Source organism: Vipera berus, assembly GCF_964194415.1.
Source record: "Vipera berus genome assembly, chromosome: 1".
NCBI classification, from domain to species: domain Eukaryota; kingdom Metazoa; phylum Chordata; class Lepidosauria; order Squamata; family Viperidae; genus Vipera; species Vipera berus.
Window position 1 is genome coordinate 131,441,923 of NC_138202.1, and position 12,741 is coordinate 131,454,663.

At 40.1% G+C, this 12,741-nt stretch overlaps 1 protein-coding gene across 1 annotated transcript in view; it reads right to left on the bottom strand.

Annotated features, from left to right (window-relative positions):
- Positions 1-5,367: 5,367 nt before the first annotated feature.
- The window catches only part of ADCY5 (adenylate cyclase 5), a gene marked incomplete at its 5' end in the record, with an annotated part of 239,681 nt that continues 232,307 nt past the window's right edge, over positions 5,368-12,741 (bottom strand). Inside the window, 5 exons of the mRNA XM_081313004.1 lie at positions 5,368-6,556; positions 7,756-7,880; positions 9,174-9,378; positions 11,285-11,548; positions 12,296-12,428. Coding sequence (XP_081169130.1) covers positions 6,428-6,556; positions 7,756-7,880; positions 9,174-9,378; positions 11,285-11,548; positions 12,296-12,428 — 856 coding nt within the window. The 3' untranslated portion in view covers positions 5,368-6,427. The remainder of the gene's footprint in view (positions 6,557-7,755; positions 7,881-9,173; positions 9,379-11,284; positions 11,549-12,295; positions 12,429-12,741) is intronic.

The following is a 12,741-nucleotide window of genomic DNA, read 5'->3' on the forward strand; positions in this document are numbered from 1 at the left end:
CTCATAGTTGTTGCTCAAAGAGCAGGTGACAGTTATGACTAGGAGGAGCTTGGCAAAGCTTCATCTTGTGCCCCAGTCATGCCCGTTCCTCAAGCTGGAGGCCCTTCAGGCCCAGTTGTGCCCTGATCACTCTATGACTGAATTAGTGTGGTACACTCCGGAAGCTACAATTGATTCAAAATGCAGTAAACAAACAGTAATGAGTAGCAGTACCTACTGCTTCTTAGACTGCATTGGTCGCCAGTCAGCTACTGGTTGCAATTCAAGTTGCTTGTCATCACCTATCAAGCCCTTCATGACACAGGGCCTGGATGTGTGAGGAACTGCCTGTCTCCAGTTGTTTCAGCCACCCCAAATTTCTGTTGCTAAGGAAAATAGTTACTGAGTTTTGCTCCATTTTATGACCTTTCTTGCCACAGTTAAATGAATCACTGCACTTAAGTTATAACACAATGGTTATGTGAATCTGGCTTCACCACTGACATTGTCAGTTCACAAAAAGTGATCACATGACCCTAGGACAGTATAACCATTATGAATACATGCCAGTTGCCTGGTGTCCGAATTTTGATCAGGCGACTATGGGGATGCTACTATGGTCATAAGGTTGTAAAACAGTCATAAGTTACTTTTTTCACTGCCATTATAACTTTGAAAGGTCACTAAATGAACTATTGTAAGTTTATTTAAGTATTACTGTCATGTTAAGAGATTGAGGAAGTGTGTCTTCTCTGCCATGGCTCCTACCCTCTCTCTAGGGTACGCAAAAGTCCTTAAGGCCTGGCCTTGGTCCCCGTCCTGCGATTCAGGTATTTGTCATGCCCCATTTGTGGTTTTCTATTACTGTTTTGACTGTTTCAGTCTGCACTGTGTTGTTTTGTGATTTTAACTAGTTTTACTGTTTTTGAATTTTTTATAAGCCACCTAGAGCAAGCATCTGTAATAAATTTAAATAAATAAATAACAGAGAACAGTACAGGAAACAGCAGACCAGCAATAGGGATAATGATAATGATTTCAATATGCTAGGAAGTATAAACATTCATCGGAAGCTCACTATTTTTTATTGAGAAAGGAGATTGCTGCTTAATCAGTTATCTAAAAAAATATCTTCAGGCCTCTGTATCTTTTCAGAGCATAAACCAAACTTAGTTATCATTAGTTCAAGACATTTTCAAGTACAGTTGAGCCCTACAGTGATAAATAGAAGAAATATACAGTCATCTGAATAAGTAAGTACACCCCAATGAAAGTATTGTTTTCAAAAAAGTTCGGCAGAGATATGTGACCTTCATTTCAACAATTTTATTTTATTTATTTAGCTTATGGTGTTACATTAGCCAGGAGACTACAATGCTAATACAGAGTAGTAGTTTGGCCACCAATTTACTAGCTCTATTGTGGTAGATGTTCATGCGCTTTCCAAGGTGCACCACAGGAGGGTAAGCTAGTTTTGCATCAAAAGAAAGATGAGCGGCTCTTCCTGCAGTGTCATCCAAAGCCTTCTCCCTCGCAAATGGGCATCACAACCAGGAAGTTTCAGAACCGGCAGGAAACTGACTGACTGCATGAAACACCAATTCGTCTCCTCACTGAAGTAGTACTCATTTATCTACTTGCATATAACATATTTTTGAACTGCTAGGTGGGCAGAAGCTGAGGCAAGTGACAGGACTTCTGGAAAAATGAGCACTGGATAGACCAGGCAAAGATAACAGTTACTGGGCCCCGATCCAACTGAAAAACATGGTAGCGGGGAACTGTTATAGTTTGGGGCTGGGCAGTTCACCATCACAAAATTTACTGTGAACTTTTCATCGAACCAGAGGGCACTCGGGAGTAATGTGAGACCATCTTATCAGAAGATTGCACCTGAACTGAAAGTGGACCTTCCAACGTGACAATAACCCCAAGCATTCCAGTAAATCCACCAAAGAATAGCTGGGGGGCAGGGAAACAAAGATTCTAGAATGGCTGAATCAAAACCCAGATCTAAATTCCGTCAAGATGCTGTGGGGTGATTTGAAACGGGCTGTGCATATGAGAATCTGAAACAATGAACATCTGAAAAAAGATCTGCATGGATGATGGGGGGGAAAAAAACCCCAGTCAATATCAGAGATTGGGACACAGCTCTAAGAAATGTCTCCTGCCATGTCTACTGCTAAGAAGACGTTTCTGCCATCAGGGACAATATCGACTATTAGAGCTAAAGGTGTACTTTTTCAATTGTAAGGAATGGCATATTTTTAGTCAAATAATGGCAAAGTCAATTTTTCAGTCGTTTTGTTCAACTATATCACTTTTATATACCAGTAGTCTTTGAATGAAGATAACATTTCTATGAATGTTAAAAAAATATTTTTACATAGGGTGAACTTTTTCACACGACTATAGAGTTTGGTGGTATCTGGCACTGAATTGCAAGAGGGAAAGGCTGTTCCCCAAGGAGCTAATAGACAAATTAACATTGAGTCATTTTTTAGGCAGAAAGAGGCAGAAAGGATCCTCCTTAAATCTTCACAGGATTTTCTGATAGTTATGTAGAGTGTGCTTTAATCTGGCAAGTTTCCTGTCTATGGGCAAACAGCAATAAACTACACTGAGTAATTCATTGTGTCACATCCCAACATTTATCTTGCCAGACAAAAGCACATGCTGAATAACTATTGGGTAAATCCTGTTAAGGTTTAGGGAGGATCCCTTTTGCGTCTCTTTCTGCATACTGAGGACTCAGTGTTGATTTGATTTGTCTCCTAGTTCCTTGGGAAAGAGAGACCTTCCCTCTTGCGATTCAACACCAGATTTCACAACAAGAATCAGCAGAGGATTCTTATACAAGTAGTCCTTGACTTACAGCTACACCTGGGATCAGAATTTCTATTGCTAAGCAATTGTGCCCAACTTTATGAACATTTTTTTTTGCCATTTCACCTAACAAGGCGAATCACTGCAGTCGTTAAGCGAATCCAGTTCTCCCATTGACTTGACTTGTCAGAAGTTGACTGGGAAGGTTGCAAATGACAATTGCATGATTCTAGGGCGCTGCAACAACTATCATGAATACATGATAGTTGCCAAGCACCTGAATTCTGATCACGTGACTGTGGGGATGCTGTGACAGTCATAAGTGTGAGGATGGGTGGTAAGTTACTTTTTCAGTGCTGTTTTAACTTTGAATGGCTGCAAGTCAAGGGATTGCCTGTATGGAATTAGTTTCTATGTATACTCAAATGAGAGTCTGTTTTAGCTAGGGATGCCATTTAATGCAAAGTGCATTGCATTTATATACAGGAAGGGCTCCTTGTTTTGGCCTGTATTCCCCTGTACTAGTCCCTCTTTTAAGTCCCTATAAAGTTCAGTTTCACAGTTTCATTCAGAAATCAAACAGAACAGCTGACTCATTTCAAAATCCTTTGTCCCAGATACTAATAACCATTGCTTCTGTGTTCACCTGATGGAGGATGGCAATATTTTTGCTATAATTTTTTGCATTACTCCTCTGCCAAGACAATCTTCCTGCTTCAAAAACATACTTTGGTAGCATGCATTTCTGAAGCCAGATCAGATATATCACCTTGAAAAAATATTTGGGAGGTCAACAAAATAATGTCCAGTTGTCATTTTAAAGTACGGTGACAAACGTCTTAGATTTTTATAAACCAATAATGAAAAACCAGAAAAGACTGATTGACAAGTGAAACAGTATTTAATATAGTTGTTAAATTAAACAGATTGCAATTTCCATGGGAAATCCTAACTGTATTCATCTTGCAAGAGCCAGAATAAAGAGTGCATACCCCTTGAAATGATCATGACACAGTCAACAATCACAGTCAGAGATACAGGCGACTGAAAATTTCATTGACAACACAATTGCGCAAGGCGGTCTGCTCAAATGTTAATGCACACTTCAAAGCAGGAGGCCAACTTAAAAAAAAGACCTTATATTGTGCTATTAATTAAATTTTGGAAGTGGTAAATGACGCCTTAAAGAAAAGGTGGAAGATAAGGAACAAGCTGAAGTACCATGTAAATGAAGACCTTTGGAAATCAGATTTTGTTTAAAGGTTAAAAAACATATAGTACAAGGACAAACTTGGCAGTTTTCTACAAATCAGACTGTACTATGGCTCCAGGATATACCCTACTAGAAGAGAAACAAAGGAACATAACGGAAATGAGATACTACTATGTTCTTGTTTAAAAGAGCTCCACATGAGAATTATGTTAACCAATTTAATAAATTGAGAACACAGATTTTATTTAAGTTCTTGGTCAGAGTTCAAATCTCATGTCGTAGCCATTCAGCTTATTAATATTACTAAAAATCTATCTTGAAAAGTAGAAAAAAATCTGTCAAAAGTTATTAATTTTGGAGATAGCCAGGTTCAATATAAATTCTTTTCTTGCATTGAAATATAAAAATATATGCTTTTTACACTTTAATATTTTGATAAAATGTATGGGCATTGAAAATTCATGATGAACCTATTTATAAATGCGTATCCGTCCCTCCTTTTCTTAAAAAATTGTTAGGCCATCCCAGCATCCACAATCAATTTTGTTAGGTTATAGAAAAAAAATAATAATCCAAACTTTCCCAAGCCTTTTTTTAACTAAATGCCAGTTCAGTGAATTGAAAGTAGAATTTAATTCCCCACCTCTTCATAACAGTAACATTTCCAGACAATATTCCACAGCAATTCACTACACATTAAACCGTTAAATATTTTGATTTTTCCCCCCTTTTGGTTTGACTATTGGAAATTGTTTTTATCCCAGTGTCATTCACTTATATTTCAAAAGCTATTTCAAAATTGGGGATACATTTTATCTTTTAACTTCATTTGGGCTAGTTCTTGCTTTTCTTTGTTTTTTTAGCCTAAGGTTTCATAACCTTCCTTTATTTTTATTTTTATCCCGGAGCCCCTTTTAAGCTTCTTGCTTGCTTCCCGGACTGCACAGAAATTGAAAACTGCCAAGTCTGCAACTCTGAAAAGAACAAAAAAAAAAACACCACACCCACATTTTTATAGCTTATGTACACCTCCCAAGATGCTGCTGTGTGCACAGCCACCAGTTTCGACTCAATTTTGTGCTCACTCAGCCAGAGGCTTCTCCCTGCCAGCTAAATTAAGAGAAAGACCGGAGGAAAGATCTCCCTCACTGATCAGCTCTCTGGCAAACTGGACTTCCGTTTCCCCTCCCTTCCCAGGCAGATTTATGTCAGAGAAGGGAATGTATGTCAGGTGCAATCAATCAACTATGGTGCGTGTATGAATGGATCAAGATCGCTCCACCCAAAGGATTGTATGAATGGATCAAGATCGCTCCACCCAAAGGATAAAAGCAGCTGTACCAGATAGATGCTCAGTGCTTGCTTAGACTGCTGCATGTGAGTCGCTCCTTTTTCTACCTTTTCACACCGAGGTTATGTGTACTGCATTACAGCAGATACACAAGCTGATCACTGTTGCACAACTGGGATGAAATTTTTAATACATAAAATTTTCAAAATATAGAATTTTGGTATGTTTGTTAGTGTCAGTGTCTCCCGTATTACAAAATACAAAACCTCCCAAACCAATAATCCCACACGTATCAGAAAAATCTCCCCAACCGACAGGAAGGTTTAACAGCTAGTCTTTCACCTGTGAACCAAAATGCACCAACAGGAGTTAGAAGGTCTTTTCATTTAATAAATACATATGGAAAATTCTTAACTCTCCCTCCTTTAAACACACCTCTCTTGTTAAAATGAGGAAGCCTCACATTTGTGTAAGGGTTAGGGGATAGCAAGAGTACGTAACAAGGCAACTTCTCCATTTAAAAACATTACTGATGGCATAATTTAAAAAGGCCGTTTGTAAAGAGTTACAGTGGGCAACAACTTTCATTTTAAAAGCCCACTCAAACAGCTAAGATAAGAACAGTGGCACATTCAAGGAGCTGACAGCACAGACCAGAAATAGTATGGGAGTGCACAGCCTTTCCAAAATAATGCTGTTCATTTTAGTTTTCCTTTTGTTGCAATGAATCATACTTTCCTTCCACCAAGTAAAAACACTGTGTTACTTCAAATAAATACTTAAATAGTTTTAAGTCCTGTGTAGCAGCCACAATGAAGATCTCAAATCCACCTCTTCATCTCCGCATTCCACTGAACATAAATCTTTGGTCAATTCACTTGACGTTCACCTTCGGAAAAAGGTCTGCAGCAGTGCTAGGTGACTTCTGAAGTGTGCGCTAGGCAGCCCAAGCTGTGTTTCTTTTTTTTTTCTTCTCCTTCGCACACAATCCTACTAAAAAGGCATCGCATGAAATACTCAACTGTGCCTTGGGATTAGATTCACTGTGAAACAGTGAAATTTTCTCCAACTTGCTATTGTGTTTGAATCAATGGAGTCATCCTTGCCCACTGTCGCTAACTTGCTGATGGGCCTTCATTTAGGAAGTAGGTGGTCATTTCTCCTTTACCTTTGACTTTCACAACCCCTCGGCATTCTAGTTGGTAGTTGTTGACGGTTAAAACCTGATACATGTCTGTAGTGACCTGGAGAGTATTCAAAAAGAAGAATCAGCGTTCAGCCCCCTCAAGCCCTCTCATTAAAAGTTTATCTGGGATTATTGGAGAGAAATCTTTGCACTCCGATTGTGTTCACAGTACAGAGGCCTTGGCACTCGCCAAAGCATCAGAGGAAACGGGAGTTTTAAACAAGGTGTATAACTCTGCTGCAATCATGTTCTGTTTCCATATGGAAGCAGAGACTGAAGAACCGATGCTAGGCAGGTCTACTAGATTGAGAGTCCATTATACTCAAGAAGCCTTACGATCCAATTGCCAGGCATAAGCATTCAACCTCTAAACACAGATGCTGGCTCTATTAAAAGGAGCGTACAAAGTACAGAGGGGGAAGGCAGTTGCATCAAATGTATGCTGAAATTGCATCCAGTTGCATCCCTATCTGGACCGAGATGCTCTACGTACAGTCAGTCATGCGCTCGTGACCTCCCGGTTAGACTACTGCAATGCCCTCTACATGGGGCTGCCCTTGAGGACCACCCGAAGGCTTCAACTGGTGCAGAATTCAGCCGCGCGGGTTTTGATGGGAGCTTCCCGATACTCCCGTGTAACACCTCCGTGAGCTACATTGGCTTCCGGTTGCCCTCCGGGTGAGATTCAAGGTGTTGGTAATGACCTATAAAGCCCTAAATGGCTTGGGTCCGGACTATCTAAGGGAACACCTGCTGCCGGCATCATCTTCCCATCGTCCTGTGCGCCCCCACAGGGAGGGCCTTCTCAGGGTACCGCCGGTTAATGAATGCTGGCGGGTTATTCCCAGGGGAAGGGCGTTCTCTGTGGGTGCGCCTGCCCTATGGAACCAACTACCCACAGAACTTAGGACTGCCCCCGACTTTCGCTCATTTCGCCGGGACCTGAAAACTTGGCTCTTCGATCTGTTTGGTCCAGACTGTGGGGTTGTTAATTTAACTGGGTTTTAGATTTCCTCTTGGGGCTTGAATTTAATTTAATTGTTTTAATTGTTTTTAATTTTTTGTATTCATGGTTTTAACTGCCCTGTAAACTGCCCTGAGTCCTACGGGAATAGGGCGGTATACAAATCCAATAAAATAAATAAATAAATAAATAAATAAATAAATATCTTCTCCTCTCTCACTATTACAAGTTATATAAGTGCTGCTGCAAGCAGAGTTTGGAAAGGTTAAAAAAAAGGTGTCAGGAAGACTCACCTGAATCCTATCGGGGACTCCTGTACTATCCATTCGACTAGCTACATTCACAGTGTTGCCCCAAATATCATACTGGGGCTTACGTGCACCTATGACTCCTGCTACTACAGGACCAATATTGAGCCCTAGAAACAAAGCAGTAAGGAGTTAATAACTAGTAATTGCTGCTTACTAGTTAGCATCAGAAAATCACATGCAGAAACAATACAATCACCAGATTCATCTGCAGGCCTCACTCACCTCTACTAAGCTTTGAAGAAGTCACTTTGTATAATTAAAAGAAGGAAAGGAAGCAGTTTGCTGCACACCCTTCTTTCATTTACTTATTTAGCTGTTAACTACTAGTGTAATTTACATATCACACCAGAGTCATGTTTTTCTGAGGTCGGAGGGCATATAAATATAACAGATAATTTGTAGATTCACATTTTCCCACAAATAATATTTTTAAAAAATTATTTTAATGAAGTTTTTTTTTTAAATGAACCAATACAGAGAAAGTGAAGGGAGACAAGAGAAAGCAGGGGAAGAGGGAGAGAGAAAAGAAACAATCCATCCTTTCCACAAATTTCCAAATAAAAAATTATAAATATTTGGAAAGCAAAATACTATCTACTCCCACTGACTTCAGTGGAAACATTAAAAATTTTCTTAAATCTTTTCCATTGGAATCAATAAGGATAGGACTCAATCACAACCCTATCAAGGTATTTCTGGAGCTACCAAATTCCCCCAAGGGAATTGAGGTTCCTGTCTTGCCCTTTAACCTTCTGCAAGTGACAGGAGTGAATACATATTCTGTAGAAATGTTTGAACTGTAGAACCGTTATTTTATTTTATTTTGCCTGCAATATGTGCCCCAATGACAGTCAGAACAAACTATGCCTGCTCTGGATATTACACAGTAAATTTCTCTCTCTGGGACATCAGTGTGAAGGAAATAATACAAAGGGGGAAATGGAAAAACGATGACGATGAGATAGCTCACAGTTTTGCATTCCTAGTGAAATGCAGACCTATCAGGGTGCAGTTACAAGCCTACTGACTGGGAAGCTTTGTGTTGATACTAGTGTGTATGAATGTGTGGAATTCTGGAAGCTGAAAAGATCACCAATTACTTGCTTATCTTATTGTATGCTTATTCTTAGGTATGTTTTTGTATCTGGAATGATTTATGCTTGTAGCTACTGTACACCAAAGAGCACATTTTGTGATGCAGGTGTGTGTTTTGATTTTCCCACTGTCAGTTGGACATGTTATATAATTTGCATATAAGTCATAACTGGCACTACAACTGAATACCAGTCAAAAGAAACATTCAGTAGCTTCATATGAAATATGGCATTTGCTTTTTTAATCATAGAGAGTGGATTGAGAGGGTGAATTTCTGGAACATAAAGTACAACCGCAATGTTTACCTATTTTCATCTGGAAATTGTTGAACGAATGCTCATTGATGTATTTCATTTGATCCATTAGCCTCATTGCAAAGTCCGCCAGGGCCTTGATATGCGTTTTGCCCACCTTGTCATAGGTGGAATCATTAAGACCCGAAGCAGCCATATATGTGCTCCCTATTGTTTTGATCTTTTCCAGCTGTCGAAATTGGTCTTCACTTATTATCTACAAATCCAAGGAAGGAAAAGGAGACACATATAACTCAATCCATGCTCTGTAAATGATCTATACACAATCCTGGATACTACACCCATTAGCAGCTAAAACAATCCAGCATGATTCATATATGAAAAGAAGATAAATCAGCTATTTGGATCCTGAGGAGACTGAACTCCTATATCAGCTATATTAAAACACGAAAGCAGCTATTGGTTGTGCCTTGTGGAATGGGACCACTTGCCTCAGCCAACTTGCCATGGTCATCTCACCATGGCCAATTGGCCACAGCCAACTCGCCACGGGACAACTCGTCACGGGAAAACTCACTGCAGGACAATTCAACAATTCAATTTAATTATTTAAAATTATTTTAAAAATTATTTTAATTTTTGTCATTCACATTTTATTTTGTCCCTCTTTTGGCATCCTATCTTTAATGATTCTATTAGACCAGAGGTCACCAACCTTTCTCAGTTGGTGGACCGGAGGTAAAGGGAGGGGAAAGCATTTTACACACACGCACGCACACACGGAGCTGCAAGCACACACGTGATGCAAATGGGGCGGGGCTAGCACTTGCGTGATATTCACTAGCCCTGCCCTGCTCTTGTGCAGCACAGAGCCCCATTTCTATGCCCTGCAGCCTGGTGGCACCCATTTTTGCATACCAAGGCGCGGTGGCATCCTGTTTTCGCACCCCGAGGCGCAGCAGTGGCCTGTTTTTGCACCCTGCAGCATGGTGTTGGCCCATTTTCGCGCCCCACGGTGCAGCAGTGTTCCATTTCTGCACCCTGAGGCATGGTGGCATCCCATTTTTGTACCCCGAGGTGCAGCAGTGGCCTGTTTCATGCCCTGCAGCATGGCGTTGGCCTATTTTCACACCCCATGGTGAAGCGGTATCCCGTTTTTGCACCCCGAGGCACGGTGTCCTGTTTTTGTATCCTGTAGCTGTGGTGCTAGCATGAGAGAGAGAGAGTGTGTGTGTGTGTGTGCGCGCGCATTGGCCAGCCTGTCCCACGGCCTGATGGCCAGTAGGCCACAGGCCACTACTGGGCCATGGCCCACAGGTTGGGGACCCCTGTATTAGACTATTTGTTAATATTAGTGTAACTGTTGTCGCGTGGTGAATTGTCCCGCATAAAATTGGCCATGGCGAGTTGGGTGCAGAAAGTTGTGAGTTGGCCGTGGTGAGTTGGCTGTAGCAAGTTGATATAGACCCTCAAACACTGATACAAATCATTTGTCCTTGGGTTAAGAAGTTCTAGATCTTCTGATGCAATATTCTAGCCCAGTATAGGAGGCAATATTTTATAATGTTTCAATGTAATATAATACAATATGAATATATTACTGTCTGTCCAAATTCCTGTCTGTGTTTAGTATAATACAAATGACATGTGTCAATGCTTGCTATCACACACAGGTAATTGAGTTAACACTATTTGCACTTTTAATTGTATGGCATAGATTATTCCATTATAATGTAATTCCTTTTTTGCTACAAAAAAGATTCAAGAAAATCCAAGCTAGCTATAATGAATAAGTTTCCTAGCAAGTGTGCATGCATGTTTCAGCTGTCTTGACTCAATTCCTATTTGCCCCACTCTATGGCACTAGGGGCCAAAAGACTACGTAGGTGACCAGGACATGCAATCACTCAACTGGGATAGGAAAACTAGTTCCATGAATTCTAAGAGTTGGGGGGAACTCTTTACGACTGTAGAGAAGGTTCAATTGAATTTTTGTATTAATATCTATTAGAGCAGAAAGTTAAAAAAATATTTGTCACTTAAAGAACCCCTGAACCTAGACAACCAAAGTGTCAAAGGCAATGTTGTGTGGAACAGGCTATTTTACATAGTGATCGGTCCTCAGCATGACAGAGACCATTGTTCTCCTTGAATTTGCTCACCTCATCAAAATCAGCAATGATTTCATTGAGGAGCCTCAGGCACTCCACCCCTTCATTATTGGCCTCTAACTCCACATAGAATTCTGAGAAGTTGCTGATGGAAGCAAACATGACAGCCACACATTCACAGGACTGGTAATACAGTTCATCATTTCTCCGCTCCTGTGCAAGAAAGTGGGCTGCTACATCCTTTGGCAAGATATTATGGAGAAGCCGTCTGTTGTAGGCCTGCAGCTCCTCCATCTCCTCCTTTTCTTCAGTAGCCTGAAGAGAGAAAGAGAGACGAGGTGGTTGCAAGTTAACTTCATTTATGTGGGAAATGGGCTGGAAATAAATATGTATGGGATGTAATAGACCAGTGACAACAGAGTCACCTGTTACACTTCATCGGGTTCTAATTTTAAGCATACTTAGAGGACCTATTACTGAAATTATTAGTTCTGTCCTCAAAATTGAACTCAAATATTGGTGGAAGCTTCATTAAGTTCTGATTCAGTTTGGTGAGGGTGATCATTAGGAGTAGAATTCCATGAAGAAGAAAATCGACCTTCGTAAAACCAGCAACTTTTCCAAGATTGTTATCCTTGAGACGTAATTTAATCAAGTAAAATTGGTTAGTTTTTGAAAAGAACTGCCACCGAATTACAATAATCTTCATTTAGTCAACTTACAATATTTAGGTGACACTTTTTCCACGCAAGTGTTCTGAAAGCAATCTAGGAAATGTGCTTGTCAATATTTTTTATCTAAGCTATAGGCCCACTACACTAAGATGGTGCCTATCAGCCCCCTGTAGATCATCTACAGCAAGATATCTGTGATCATGAAATGAAAAAAAAAATCCTGTATAAGCTTCCTCTGATCGGACAATTCTAGTTCTGATTTATGAGCACAGTAAGTAGCCCAACAAAATGACAGCTTGAGCAGCAATCATGTACTGATCATAAAAAGGTACTCTAATATAATATTAAAGACATGCATGCAAAAATATGCACCTGCAGACATACACACCTGAAGCTTCCAAAGGAAATCCAGCCTTGCTGTGGATTCCACCTGCTGTGCATGTAGATAGACCGCCAAGACAAAAACAGTGATGACAACAGGGGTTACAATCTTCAAAGCAACCCTGGACACATTGGAAGGACTATACAGGAAACAAAATACACAAATCTGAAATGTAACAGTGACTCGAGCCTAACGAACGTAATCATGCTTTCTATGTTGACAAATCAAATCTTCCGGTATTTCTCACCCCTTGAAATGCTCCCAGAGGGTTTAGAGTTCAATTTCTCCATGTTCTGCATGTCCCTTGTTGCATTTGATTGATTGATTGATTGAATTTATTTGCCACCCCATCTCATAACGAAATAACTCTGGGTGGCTTCCAGCATTAAAATCCTAACTAATAAATATTGTTAAAAGAATAAAAAAAGAAAGAAATCCCAATCAAGATAAAA